Source organism: Cervus elaphus, chromosome 19 (genome assembly GCF_910594005.1).
Source record: "Cervus elaphus chromosome 19, mCerEla1.1, whole genome shotgun sequence".
In the NCBI taxonomy this organism is placed as follows: Eukaryota; Metazoa; Chordata; class Mammalia; order Artiodactyla; family Cervidae; genus Cervus; species Cervus elaphus.
The window spans coordinates 3,158,625-3,173,465 of record NC_057833.1 but is presented as its reverse complement, the minus strand read 5'-3'; the positions used below and the strand labels follow the sequence as shown (position 1 = coordinate 3,173,465).

General features: G+C 42.3%; 1 protein-coding gene across 4 annotated transcripts in view; it reads right to left on the bottom strand.

Moving 5' to 3' along the window:
- Positions 1 to 11,248, bottom strand: part of HPS3 (HPS3 biogenesis of lysosomal organelles complex 2 subunit 1) — a 39,993-nt gene extending 28,745 nt beyond the window's left edge. For 3 of the 4 annotated variants that reach the window (XR_006335267.1, XR_006335266.1, XM_043874191.1), the window contains exons 1-4: positions 10,886 to 11,248; positions 2,164 to 2,655; positions 1,221 to 1,392; positions 1,034 to 1,119 (exon numbers count right to left, since the gene is read on the bottom strand). Coding sequence is in view for 2 of the 4 variants with exons in the window: in XM_043874191.1 (XP_043730126.1) it covers positions 1,034 to 1,119; positions 1,221 to 1,392; positions 2,164 to 2,655; positions 10,886 to 11,102 (967 nt within the window). In the remaining 2 variants the exon portion in view is untranslated. The remainder of the gene's footprint in view (positions 1 to 1,033; positions 1,120 to 1,220; positions 1,393 to 2,163; positions 2,656 to 10,885) is intronic. The other variant, XM_043874190.1, reaches the window with a different exon arrangement.
- Positions 11,249 to 14,841: the final 3,593 nt, after the last annotated feature.

The window sequence follows — 14,841 nt, the reverse complement described above, 5'->3', positions numbered from 1 at the left end:
TTTGCTCACTACAGGAGCCCTAGTATTCAGCACAAGACCCAACATAGTAGGTACTCAATACACGTTCACTACAAAAAAGAAAAAAAATACATGTTTAAGTTTAATCAGAGTAATATTTATACCTTTCCCTAGCCAACACCTAAAATGTGAAGCAGGCCAGCACTAAGTACAGAATTCAATAATGATTCTTAATCTGGGTTGCCCATTATATTTCTGGGGAGGTTTTAAAAAATACTGATGCCCTGGGACTTTCCTGGTGGTCCAGTGGTTAAGACTCTGTGCTTCCACTGCAGGGGGCATAGGTTTGATCCCTAGTCAGGGAACTAAGATCCCACATGCCATGCGGTGAGATTTAAAATTTAATTTTAAATTGAACTATCTTTAAAAAAGTAAAAAAAAAAAAACTATATATATATATATATACATACATACATATACTGATGCTCTGGCATCAGTTGACCAATTAAGTCAGAATCTCCAGCATGGGGAGTTCCCTGGCCAGCTAGTGGTTAAGACTGTATGCTCCCAGGGAAGGGGGCATGGGTTTGACCCCTGATTGGGGAACTAAGATTCCCATACACTGCAAAGCATGGGCCAGTAAATTGAGTCTGAGCATCAGTGTTTTAAAAAGCATCCAAGGAAGGCCAATGTGCAGCGAGGCTAAAAACCACTGCTCTTAAGCGAACTTCCATCCAGCCCACATTTTCCCATCTGGCTCACAAGGCCATCATTAGCAGCTCTGGCAAATGACCCAGCTGGAACCCAGATGAACCTCAGCTGTAACAGGGCCCTGATTTTCTTTTGGGGGCCTACTGACCATTTCAAAAAGAGAAACGGGTTTTGTCAGTCATCTCCTCTCCATGGCTTCTCCTAGCAGACATGATTTCTGTTTTATGGGCTCACTGTTATTTGCTAAGGAATCTGTCTAAGGCCACAGGGAAACTCAGAAAAGCCTAACCTGTTACTCACATCAGACTCCCCGCTCCGCCCAGTGCCTTTCCAGCTCACTGCACTGCAGCATTCTCATACTTACCTGCTTGGAAAATGGGTAGAAGCTGGAGTGAGTGCAACCTGACGTCATCAGACAAGAGACACGAAGAAATATCAGGAGCGAAACGCCTGCGAATTTAAAGAGAGACAGAGGAGAGGAGATCTAATTTCCATTGCGTTAAGCAGGTAAAGATATAGTAACTGCTGGTGAATAAAAAGCTATCTAGTACCTATAGAGCAGGTGCCGAACATGGAAATATTTTATTTTTTCATCAGCTAATCCCGTTGACTCCAGTGTAACAGATATTCCCGACTGTTTGCTTTTTTCACCAAGAAGTTCCATGGGCTTTTGGCAGATAACAAAATCATCTGACTCAAGCTGTGAAGTGTCATTACTGGTGTCTTAAAAAATAAAATTGAAGAAAATTATGTAGTAACTCCAAGTAATTTTCGAATGCCAATTAGATTTCACCACATCCCCCTACCAATTATAGTATTTATACACACACATCTCATGTATTTATAAGGCACTATGGCTTTGAAATGTCTTAGCACTTGCTCATTCCTTCCTCACAACTGACAAAGTAAAACAGGACATGATCATCATCCCCACTTTATACATAAGGAAACAGAAACTCAGAGATGGTGTTCCTAACCCAAGGTCACTCAACTAGCAAATATGAGGACTGGAACCAGAAATTGCTCCTCTAGCAGTAGATGTTTCATTATTTTCAATGACAAATATATGTTGAAATACATTTATACGCTGCAGAATACATCACATGCTACAGGATAAGACATGGACAGCCAGATCAAAAACCCAAGTCCCACATATTATGAACATCTATGCATGTGAAAGTCGCTCAGTCGTGTCCAACCCTTCGCGACCCCGTGGACTGTAGCCTGCCATGCTCCTCTGTCCATGGAATTCTCCAAGCCAGAATACTGGATGGGGTTGCCATTTCTTTCTCCAGGGATCTTCCCAACCCAGGGATCGAAACCAGGTCACCTGCATTGCAGGTGGATTCTTTACCGTCTGAGCTGTCAGGGAAGCAACCACATCATAAATAATGTGGCTTGGCAATATACATACTAGAGCCTTTCAGAGATTGACAGAAATAAGGGTTTTTCTCTATACCCCAAACAAGAAAGTAAGCTAAATTCATTATTTACCTTCTGCCTGTTTCATAGGATTGGTGGTCTTACGTGGATGGTGGTTAACACTCTCTCTGTTTTTGGGGTCTGACTCCAGTTTTATGATTAAGACTTCTAACTCTGACATGACAGCAACATAGCCAAGACAAAAAGAAATTTCAGCAGGGGTGATGTTATCTATGTGGATAACTAAAGAACGTTCAAAGTCCAAAATTGAGAATTCTTCATTAATGGTCTGATACTTCAAACTAAATAAGACTAGATTATTGCTGCAGCCAACAAGAAGGTCTCCTTTCACAGGGCAGCAGGAAATGCAAAGGGGGGCCTCAGAAAGCGGCATTTCCACAATAGACATCTGGTCTCTGAAGGTTTCGCTGAAGGGTGCTTCCACGTCATGTCCGACCATCCGGATACACACTCTGGAGTTTTCAGTCCTTTTACTTCTCCAGTTTACATAAGCACGCAGGAATGTAGCTTTGTTTTTCTCTTCAATTGCTACCAAATAATCTCCTGAGAAGGAAATAAGATTACATTTAGAATTTCTAATTAGAAACCACAACTTACCTTGCATCATGAAAAGGAACTAAAACAGAATCCTAATGTGAATGGTCAAATTAAAGATGGACTAGAACAAAAAACTCCAACACTTTGGCCGCTTGATGTGAAGAGCTGACTCACTGGAAAAGACCCTGATGCTGGGCAAGCCTGAGGGCGGGAGGAGAAGGGGGAGATTGAGGATGAGACAGTTGGATGGCATCATCAATTCAATGGACACGAGTTTCAGCAAACTCTGGGAGACGGTGAAGGACAGGGAAGCCTGGCGTGCTGGAGTCCATGGAGTTGCAGAGTCAGATGTGACATGGTGACCAAATGACAGAACAGAACTCTAAGTAACAGGATCTCAGGTATGCTTTTAATGGACAACAGGCATTTAGGTTCTGAAATACAATCTACCCCCATTTTACTCTCTTCTTATTTAGTTTGTAAGTCGTGCCCAACTCCTTCGTGACCTCACAGACTGTGCCCCACTAGGCTCCTCTGTCCATGGGATTTCCCAGACAAGAATACTAGAGAGGGTTGCCATTTTCTTCTCCAGGGGATCTTCCCCACCCAGCTATTGAATCTGCGTCTCCTGCATTGCAGGGGCATTCTTTCCACTGAGCCACCTGGGAAGCAGTTAATATCTTAAGATGACCTATTAAATATTCATGTAGCTCACAGAGAAAGTCTATGATTTATTTCCATGGTAGCCCTACATGTTATTGTAGCTCTGAATCTACAACTCTAACAGAGTTCTCCTGACATGAAGTGTTTGCTATTAGAGTGATGCTGAAATTAGGTATAAGGAACTCTGAAGAGATCGGTGGACGTACACTGCTAACTCTCCCCTCCCCACAAGTCATACTTTCATGTCACCTCTGAGAAATAGCATAAAGACACACATACCAAGTAAAATTTCAATCCAAGTCAGTTTTCCCTTAACTGTTGATTTTCTTGGATTTTCTAAATTACCAAGTAATTTTCAAATTGTTGTTTGTTGTGAGAAGTCAAAGTGATGAAGAGATATAAAATGAAAAGCAGAATGATCTTTCCCCTGCAGTCCAATCCATGAGGAGCCAGTGTTAATGCACACAGCGTGGTATGTGTCCTTCTAAACCTTTCTTTCATAGAAACACAGATCACAGAGTGGTGGTTTGTCACTCTTGCTTTTAACAAAATGGAACATATTAAATATATTTTACAATCTGCAATTTAAAAAAGTACCTGACGAGGGAGGGGACATATGTATAATTATGGCTGATTCGCATTGTTATATGGCAGAAAGCAACACGACATTGTAAAAATTAAAAAAAAACAAACAATAATAAAAAATAGTAAAACGATTTTTAAAAGTTACCAATTTATTACCAAGATTTCCACTATATTTTTCCCTCTAGGGTAGATGCATGGATATCTAACGTCCTTTTCATATACGTGCAAAATATCCTGTATACACCTGTGTCAGAATTTATTCAGCAGTCCGCCTGCTGATATACTACATTTAAGTACTGGGCTGACCAAAAACTTTGTTCGGGTTTTTCTGTACCGTCTTACAGAAAAACCCAAATGACCTTTTCAGCCAACCCCAAATTTCCAGCTTTTTTTGTTTTTGCCACTATAGTCTACGCTGTAATAAATAGGCCTATACCTACATATTTATTTGAAAGTGAAAGTGAAAGCCGCTCAATCATGTCTGACTCTTTGCAACCCCATGGACTATACTATAAAGTCCATGGAATTCTCTAGGCCAGAATACTGGAGTGGGTAGCCTTTCCCTTCTCCAGCAGATCATCCCAACCCAGGGATCAAACCCAGGTCTCCTTCACTGCAGGCAGATTTTTTACCAGCTGAGCCACAAGGGAAGCCCAAGAATACTGGAGTGTTCATTTCAATTGTGTAGATTTTCAAAAGTAAGACTATCAGTCAAAGGGTCAGTACATTTTTAAATTTAATAGATATTGCCAGATTACAATCACAATTACATATTACAGATGCAGATTGCCACCAGCGCAGTTTAAATAGGCCTGTTCCCCCACATCCTCACCAGCACTGACTCAATATGATGGAGGAAACAGGGACTCTCATGGATATAAATATCATTCATATTTTCCAGACCACTTATAAAGCTGTTACATGTTTATGCAGCCATGTACAGTTGCTCTTCTACAAGTTATCCACTTCTTTTTTTTTTATATTGGTTTGTTTTTCTTATCAAGGAATAGCAGCTCTCTGGGTAAAAAGGATATTAATCCTTTGCCGGCCATGAAAAGCAATCACTTTTGGTAGTCTGTAGTTTGACTTTTTACTTTGCTATGGTTTGACTTTGTATGACATCTTTTACCATGTGGAACCAGATGTGTATCTTTTCCGTCTTGACTTCTGTGTTTCCTGACTTGTTTAAACAGTCTCTTGTGTCTGTCAAATTACATAAACACACTCTTACATATTCTATTGGGGGGGGTTAAATTAAATTTTTAATTTTTAGAACTTTCTGGGTTGGAGGGGAGAAGTCACAGTTCTTTCAAATAGACAACTCACTAAATGCTAGACATTATTATGTAAACAAGCCATTCATTCTCCAATGAACTGACATTGAAATGCTGTGGTTAGCACAATTGCTTCCTACATACAGACGCAGCAAGCAAGCGGGGGCAGCCCTTTTCTGAAGACACTCAGTGGGCTGGCCAGGCCCCCTCTCCTCTGGACTGAGCCAGGCTTTAAGACAGGCAAACCTTGTCCTGATGCTGGTTGCTTTGAGGCCACAGATGGGAATCCTGCATCTGTTTTCTCCCCAGAGATCCTGACGGCTGTTTAGTCACTAAGTCGTGTCCGACCCTTTTGAGATCCCGTGGATGGTAGTCCACCGTGCTCCTCTGTCCATGGGATTTCTCCAGGCAAGAATACTGGAGTGGATAGCCATTTTCTTCTTCAAGAAATCTAGGTGGAATACCTAACTATACCTTCTGGGTTGCACACACTGGCTGACCCTGTTCCAGAGAAGGTCTGATGGGGTTGAGAACAGAAGAGACCACAGGGCCTCCGTCTTCCTTAAACTCTCTCAGTAAACACATCAAACAAAAAAGTTTTTATTGTGGTAAAATACACATAACACAAAATTTACCACTTTCACTATTTTCAAGTGTACAATTCACGGCATTAGATACATTCACATTGTTACGCAGCCATTACCACCATCCTGAAAACTTTTTCATCTTCCCCCAAACTCTGAATCCACTAAAAATAACTCCCCATTCCCACCCTCTGTACATATATGTCTTTTTTTTTTTCATATATGTCTTTTACTATTTACATAATAAAGCATCAATGCTGAAGAGCATGGGTTATATGCAAATACATAAATATGAATTATTTGTACACATCTGCAGATCTAACTCAGAACTAAGGTCCATAAAATCGAAAGCAAAACTAAATGTGTGTAGAGTAAAAGTAAAACCCAGAACTGGACAACAGAAGTACTGCCTCATGAACACAGACTCTGGCAACCACCACCACTTCTGTCTCTATGAACTTGACTATTCTAAGGTAGCTCATGAGTAGAATCATACAATATTTGTCCTTTTGTTTATTTCAGGTTTACTTCACTTAGTGTAATGTCTTCAAAGTTCATTTGTGCTGTACACGTATCAGAGTCTCATCCCTTTTTAAGGCTGTATGGATACACTGCATTTTGTTTATCTGCTGATGAATACCTGGGCTGCTTCCACCTCTTGGCTCTAGTGAAAAACGCTATGTATACTGGTGTACAAATGTGTGCACAAGCCCCTGCTTTCAGTTAATCTGTGTGTATACCCAAAAGAGAAACTCCTGGAGAAGGGAATGGCTACCCACTCCAGTATTCTGGCCTCGAGAATTCCATGGACCGAGGAGCCTGGTAGGCTACATACAGTCCACGGGGTTGCCAAGAGTAAGACACGACTGAGCGACTTTCAGATGTGGAAATTCTATGAATTTTTTCAGGAACCATCATATTGTTCTCTACAGCAGCTCTATCATTTTACTCTCCCACCAGGAATGTACAGAGGTTCCAATTTCTCCACATCCTCATCAACACTTATTATTTCTATTTGTTTTGATAATGACCATCCTAATGGGTATGAAATGGTATCTCTTTGTGGTTTTGATTTGCGTTTCTATGATAATTAGTGATGTTGAGCATCCTGTCCTGCGTTTGTTGGCAACTTAGATAAATATTCAAACTCAGCCAATTTTCAAATTGGGTTGTTTTGTTGTTTGCTGAGTTGTAAGAGTTCTTCTGAATACTAATCCCTTATTGAGTATATGCTTTGCAAATATTTCTCCCCTTTTCTGTAGACTGCTTTTTCAAATCAGTTGATAGTGTCCTTTGATGCACAAAATTTTTTAATTTTGATGACAGCCAATTTTTCCATTTTTTCTTTGTTGTCAATGCTTTGGTGTCATATTCAAGTTACTAGTTACTTAATGAACTTTAAAACTAAGAATATTTGTTTAATTATAATAAAAGGTTTTATACATTTTATTTTAGAAAAAAGTAAGCTTTTTTTCATATGTCTACAAATATATGCCTATTATTGGTAAAGTCTATATATCAACTGTTTATATGTAATTTGCAAACTATAGATAGTACCTATGCTGTCTTAAGTTTTCAAATTAATAACCTGTTTTGTAAACAATGAACTAGAACTTGCTAAGTGTGTCTTCCTGATAAGCCTTATAAACAGACCTTTAGAGTTCTCTAGATAATCCTCACAACTCTTCAAGGCAAGACCCCCTTCTCCACTTCATAGATCAGGAATCTGAGACTCAAATAAGCTAAGTGAACTAAAGTTGCTCAGTCGTGTCTGACTCTTGGCGACCCCATGGACTGTATAGTTCATGGAATTCTCCAGGCCAGAATATTGGAGTGGGTAGCCTTCCCTTTCTCCAGGGGATCTTCCCAACCCAGGGAGCAAACCCAGATCTCCCACACTGCAGGCAGATTATTTACCAGCTGAGCCACAGGGGAAGCCCTCAAATAAGCTAAGTATCTTGCTTAGGCAACACAGCCAACAAATGATGGCACTTGGGCTTAAATCTGGATCTGGTTAGCTCCAAAGTCAATGGTCATTCCATGCATCTCTCAAAATGTTAGAAAGGAGATATAAGTCTAGAGGATTCTAGCCCTTCATAAGAGAAAGGAATTAAACTTTTCAAAGCATTATGTGCTCAGGGCTTTATTTTACTTATTTTATGACAGCTTCTGTGTTTATTAAGTAAATTTAAAAATCATTATTCTATTTATTCTCAAGCTGAGAGTCATTGATTTAAAAAAAAAAAAACGTAAACTTTTCCTTTTATGTGGCAAGATCATAAGCCTGGCTAACACTAATCCCTAAACTAAAAGGCTGCACTCCTATGACAAAACAATTATCAGAAGGCAGAAATAACATATGATGAATTAAAATATGTTTTATGACTTAAAAAGTTGAGGTGGGGTAGGGCTTTGTTGTTCAGTCACTAAGTCCTGTCTGATCCAACCCTTGGCAATCCCAAGGACTGCAGCATGCCAAGCTTCCCTGTCCCTCAGTATCTTCGAAGTCTGCTCAAACTCACGTCCATGGAATCACTGGTGCTATCTAGCCATCTCCATCCGCAGTAGGGCCTAGGAGGAGATAATAGACATTCTAGGGCTCTTTCCTCCACTTAGGCTATGTGGCTTTGTCCTCTCTGCCCCACACCTCCAGGCATCCCATAAACAAGGGTCCAGCACCAGACGTCTCTACACAGCACTTGACTCTGGCCACAGAGATCTTTCTTCCTTGAGAGCAATGAGTTCCCAAATCTCTTCTTTCTCCCTTCACATAGAAAACCTAAAATAATTTCAATTACTGATGATGATATTAGGGGCCCATCCTTCAAAATTTCAACCTACATTCTACCACCTCCAATCTTTATGAAAGGAGCCTGGCATCCTGCTAATTAGAGACAAAGAGAAATTGAAAATGTTTTCTTCTTGTTTAAGAATCTGCAAAGCATTTATAGTGAACAGAAATTGCTGATCTAAGATTCACTTTGTTTTTAATGGGATGAGAGTAGGGGAGACACTGAGCGTAGAGCAGGAATCCCCAAGTCCAAGCCAGGGTTAGTGGGAGGAAAGAGGCCAAGAGGAAAAAGCTGAGATGTGTAAGAGGAGTTATCTGGATATCAGCATATCTAGCAGTTCTCTACCTACATTTGGAAGAAGCTGCACCCAAGCATTAAGTTCAAGCTGAAAGTTACCCTTGAGCTATCTGACTTTTGCTAACACCATACCACATGACTTCCTAATTTTTTTTAAGACAGTCAACAGAATTACAAAAGCATCTTTGTTAACTTCAAGGCATCAGTACCACCATGCTACTCACTGCCTACGGCAGTCAGTATGACTCTAGATCAGTGATTCTCAATCCTGACTAAACAGGAGACTCACCCAATGCTGGGCCACACCCCAGGAAACTGTTACTGCTTCTCTGAGGTCCAGGAATCTTTTTAAGCTACCCTAAATGATTCTTAACACCAGTAGAGGCATCAAAGGATTCCCTAGAATCACCACTACTGACAGGCAAGAAAGTTACAGGTTCACAGAGTGCCGGTCACTGACAATTCCACATTAAATGTCCATTTGGAAGAATGGGGCCAATCATGTAAGTAGTGGTTATCTGCCCCCCACCAGCACACACACACATACTAATGTTGAAACTGGTGAGCCTGTCACTCAATAGAGCTCTTGAAGGTAAGAATTCATAAGTCTAAAAAGGAGGTGAGGAAAACTACTAATATTGTGAAATGATTAGGAGAGCAATATCATTAAAAATACCAAAATCAGAGCTGTTTGCTGACAAAGAATTTACAGATCTAATAAGTGTTTTTCAAACTGGTCTGCAGAACTGAAGGCCCCTATTGATGTCTAAACTATTCAAAAAGAAAAAGTAGTAACAATATAATAAGTTGTTCATAAAGCAAAGGCATCCAAAGTTCGGAGCTAGGTATTTTTATATAAATAATAGACAGTAAATAATAGTGCTTTTCAGTTTTTTGAACATGCATCTTTACTCGACAAAATGAACAGTCAGATACTGCGTATGGTAGCCCTGCAGTTTTTTTGCTGATCCACCAAATTCCAAGGTCTGGAAATCACTGATCTAGTTTTCCACTTTATAAAAAAAAAAAAACAAACCACAAACGAAGACCCAAAAGTTTCTATAAACTCACACACAGTCAGTTATGGACAGAGTTTAGACAGAGCCCTACAATCCTCCAGGTTCTTGCACTTCACTTTATTAGTAAATACCTCAGTCACAGGCTTTTCCATCTTAAACACTGCAATTTATTGAAAAGCAGAATTCAAATTTTAAGTGTATTATTAGACAGTTAAAAGAATTCTATGGTGAATTCTTCTGTAAACTGAAGTACCTATTTCTACCTATTTGCATCTTTTGCCGGGATTGGCGGGGAGGGTTTGCACTTGGCATGCAGGATCTTAGTTCCCCACCAGGGATCAATCCACGCCCTGTGCAGTGGAAGTGAAGAGTCTTAACCACTAGACCACCAGGAAAGTCCCAAAGTGCCTATTTTTAAATTTGGATGTTTCTAAAATAGGGATATGCCCATTCAGTATCCCCTTGGAACTGCTTCACATTTCTAGGGGAAAAGGAGTAGCGGATGCTCCTTTTCTGGGGGAAAGGGGCCTAAGACCCGAGTTATACTTACACTGATTTAAAAAATCAGCAGGTCTTGTGAGCTTTCAAAAATGGACAGGAAATAGATTAAGGACTGGCCGTGAGTTGGCATAATTCTTGCAGATGGGATTAACCGGGGGTTCAGGACACCATTCTCCCTACTTTTGTATGTACTTGTTTTCTATAATAAAAGAGTCTGACTTGGTTTGTTTTGGTTTCAAGTGTCTGAGTTGAGTGGAATCCAGTCACCCAACCAAGGGCCTTTCCAGCGAGGACTCCAGAAGAGCAAAAACCACCAGCATTTCCCCGGCCCACCAGAGGCCTGCTCTCTCCTGTGGTTGCCAGGACAACCGCACAGCTCTCACCTTCCATTAGCCGCCGGACCGGGCGAGACCACCCTGCAAGCAGGAAGTCCTTCCCTACCCAGAGCTGCTGGCGTCACTCGGCCCTCCAAGGAGGCCCCAGCGCGGGGGCGAGGCGCCCCTTCCCCCGCCCCTACTTACCGGCCTCGCTGTAGGCCAGGCGCAGCACCCTGCCCAGCGTGGAGAAGACGCACCTCGGCTGGCACAGCTCCTGGCCGACCACGGTGAACGCCTCCACCTTGCAGCCAGCCGCCACGAACAGCGTATCGCGTCCCCCGCCGCAGAAGCGCTCGGGCTCCAGCTTGCAGGGCACGACCTGCTGCGAGCCAAACGGGTGCAGGTTGTATAACTGTACCATCCTGGCGACTGGCGGCGGGCCGCCCGGCGGTGCCCGCTCCGGCCGGCCAGCCCCGCCGGGCACCGGGAGACCCCGCGCCAGCCGTGCAGGCTGGACCACTTCCGCGAGCGATTGCACGGAGCCGAGTCACGTGAGCACCAGGCTGACCAGCCTGCGGCGCCGATTCTTAAAGAGGCAGCTACACCGTGAGGGTGGAGCCGGAGGTGAGGACGCGCCCGCCCGCGGCCGCGCCTCGCTGGATCTCGGACCGCGTGCCGCGCCCAAGAGTTAGCGGGCGCGGGAACCAGTATGTCTTTCCCTTTATGTTTTCATGATACTGCTTTGGGCCGGGCGAGATGTTTAGGCCCTTGAGGCCGTTTAAGTACTTGATCATCTGTTGTACCCTTTTCTACTTGCTGCAGCCTGTGAGCTTCTGGAGAACAGGGCTGCAAAAACTGAAGTGGAGTGCACACAGGTCAACTTCGGGCTAAACGAAGAGTTGCTCCGAAGCACTGGATATCTCACAATGGTTTAGTTGGAAAGAGGAACTCCTAGAACGTGCTTGGCAAAATAAATATTTGCTGAAGAAGCGTGGATATCATCTAATGAACTCCAGATATTTGAAAAAGATTAGTTTGAGCCCAAAGGATAGAAGGACTAAGGATGGAACCCACTGGTTCTCACTCCAGTTTGCCCAAGATTCATTTCAGTTCAGTTCAGTCGCTCAGTCGTGTCTGACTCTTTGCGACCCCATGGACTGCAACACGCCAGGCCTCCCTGTCCATCTCCAACTCCTGGAGTTTACTCAAACTCATGTCCATTGAGTTGGTGATGCCATACAACCATCTCATCCTCTGTCGTCCCCTTCTCCCCCTGCCCCCAATCTTTCCCAGTATCGGGGTCTTTTCCAGTGAGTCAGTTCTTCACATCAGGTGGCCAAAGTATTGGAGTTTCAGGTTCAGCATCAGTCCTTCCTATGAATATTCAGGACTGATTTCCTTTAGGATGGACTGGTTGGGTCTCTTTGCAGTCCAAGGAGTCGTCTCCAACACCACAGTTCAAAAGCATCAATTCTTCAGCGCTCAGCTTTCTTTATGGTCTAACTCCTACATCCATACATGACTACTGGAAAAACCATAGCTTTGACTAGATGGACCTTTGTTGGCAATGTCTCTGCTTTTTAATATGCTGTCTAGGTTGGTCATAACTTCCTTCCAAGGAGTAAGCGTCTTTTGATTTCATGGCTGCAATCACCATCTCAGTGATTTTGGAGCCCAAAAAAATTAAGTGTGTCACTGTTTCCCCCTCTCTTTGCCATGAAGTGATGGGACCAGATGCCATGATCTTAGTTTTCTGAATGTTGAGCTTTAAGCCAGGTTTTTCACTCTCCTCTTTTACTTTCATCAAGAGGCTCTTTAGTTCTTCTTCACTTTCTGCCATAAGGGTGGTGTCATCTGCATATCTGAGGTTATTGATACTTCTCCCGGCAATCTTGATTCCAGCTTGTGCTCATCCAGCCCAGTGTTTCTCATGATGTACTCTGCATATAAGTTAAATAAGCAGGGTGACAATATACAGCCTTGACGTACTCCTTTTCCTGTTTGGAACCAGTCTGTTCCGTGTCCAGTTCTAACTGTTGTTTCCTGACCTGCATACAGATTTCTCAAGAGGCAGGTCAGGTGGTGTGGTATTCCCATTTCTTGAAGAATTTTCCACAGTTCGTTGTTATCCACACAATCAAAGGCTTTGGCATAGTCAATAAAGCAGAAATAGATGTTTTTGTGGAATTCTTGCTTTTTCGATGATCCAGCGGATGTTGGCAATTTGATCTCTGGTTCCTCTGCTTTTTCTCAATCCAGCTTGAACATATAGAAATTCATAGTTCACAAACTGTTGAAACTTGGCTTGGAGAATTTTGAGCATTACTTTAGTAGGGTGTGTGATGAGTGCAATTGTGCAGTAGTTTGAGCATTCTTTGGCATTTCCTTTCTTTGGGATTGGAATGAAAAGTGACCTTTTCCAGTCCTGTGGCCACTGCTGAATTTTCCAAATTTGTTGGCATATTGAGTGCAGCACTTTCACAGCATCATCTTTTAGGATTTGAAATAGCTCAACTGGAATTCCATCACCTCCACTAGCTTTGTTCACAGTGATGCTTCCTAAGGCCCACTCGACTTCGCACTCCAAGATGTCTGGCTTTAGGTGAGTGATCATACCATCATGATTATCTGGGTCATGAAGATCTTTTTTGTATAGTTCTTCTGTGTATTCTATCTAATCCGTATTCTGTATCTATTCCTGACATCTCAGTATGGAGCTCGTGGTTGCAAATTCTCATTAAAAAAACAACAACACAGTTTAGATGAAGCAGGTATTGGAGGTACTCTTCCCAATTCATCCAGGAAAAAAAAACAATCTAAGTATGGACTGAGGGATGCTGTCTGTCTTTTGGCACGCAGGGACAGGACTGAAAAGAAAAAGCAAAATTGCCTTTTGTCACCCTCATGACCTTTTTTCTTCTAAGAATTTACAAATTAGGTGCAATTGGACTAAAATGAATTAAATTCTACCTCCATTTCCTAAACCCCGTTGATGAATAAAGTTGTCCTCAGTATAAACTGCTTCACCCAACTACTAGGGACTTGGTGAGATAACAGTTCACCAAACTCAGTGAGACCAGGACATGAAGAAGGAGGTTTGCTCTGGTCAGCAAGCTGGGGCTAGAAACTCATGGAAGGCTCTGATAGAAAATAACCAGCCTAACACAGCCCACAACTCATTCTTTTAGATACAACTTCTTTTAGATACAACACTTCGTGAATATTTGTCTTATGGTCCTCTTTTGATTCTTTCCTGTAAGGCTGAAAATGACAATTTTAGTGCTAAATTAAAAATTTGAGACTAAAATTACAATGTTATTGTAATTTCACCTACATTAAAACGTTTACTTAGGGGAGGGACACACGTATACTTGTGGCTGACTTGTGCTGATGTATGACAGAAACCAATGTGGTATTGTAAAGCAATTATCCTCCAGTTAAAAATAAATATTTAAAAAATGTTTATTTTGGGTAAAGTGTGAAATTGCTCAAAGCCTGGAACTCCAGTCCCTTCCAGAGATAGCCACTTCTCCCTTACACCTGTGTCTGGCTCATCTAAGATTCTTAGAGATCAGACATGCTAACAAAGGGAAGGTGGCAGGGTGCCTGGTTTCCCCGTTTGTCCATAGCTCTGAACAAGAGCTGCCTATTTGCCCTCCTGTAACAAATGCAGCAGAGAAGGCAATGGCAACCCACTCCAGTGTTCTTGCCTGGAGAATCCCAGGGATGGTGGAGGCTGTGGGCTGTTGTCTGTGGGGTTGCACAGAGTTGGACATGACTGAAGCGACTTAGCAGCAGCAGCAACAAATGCAGAGACGTTAGTGGGCATGCTATCATGTCCTTGTTCGAGGCTAGGTTAGTCTGCTAGGGCATTCATAACAGAATAACCACAGAATGAATGGCTTAACAACAAAAAATTTTTTTCACAATTCTGGAGGCCTGGTCAAGGTTTCTGCAGTACTGGTTTCTCCGAAGGTCTCTCTTAACTTACAGATGGCCACTGTCTTAATCCATTTGGGCTGTGATAACAAAATACCACAGATTGGGCAGCGTATAACAACAGAAATTTCTCACAGTTCTGGAGGCTGGGGAAGTCCAAGATCAAGGTACCAGCATACGTGGGTGAGAGTCCTCTTCGGTTTGCAGATTGCTGACTCCTT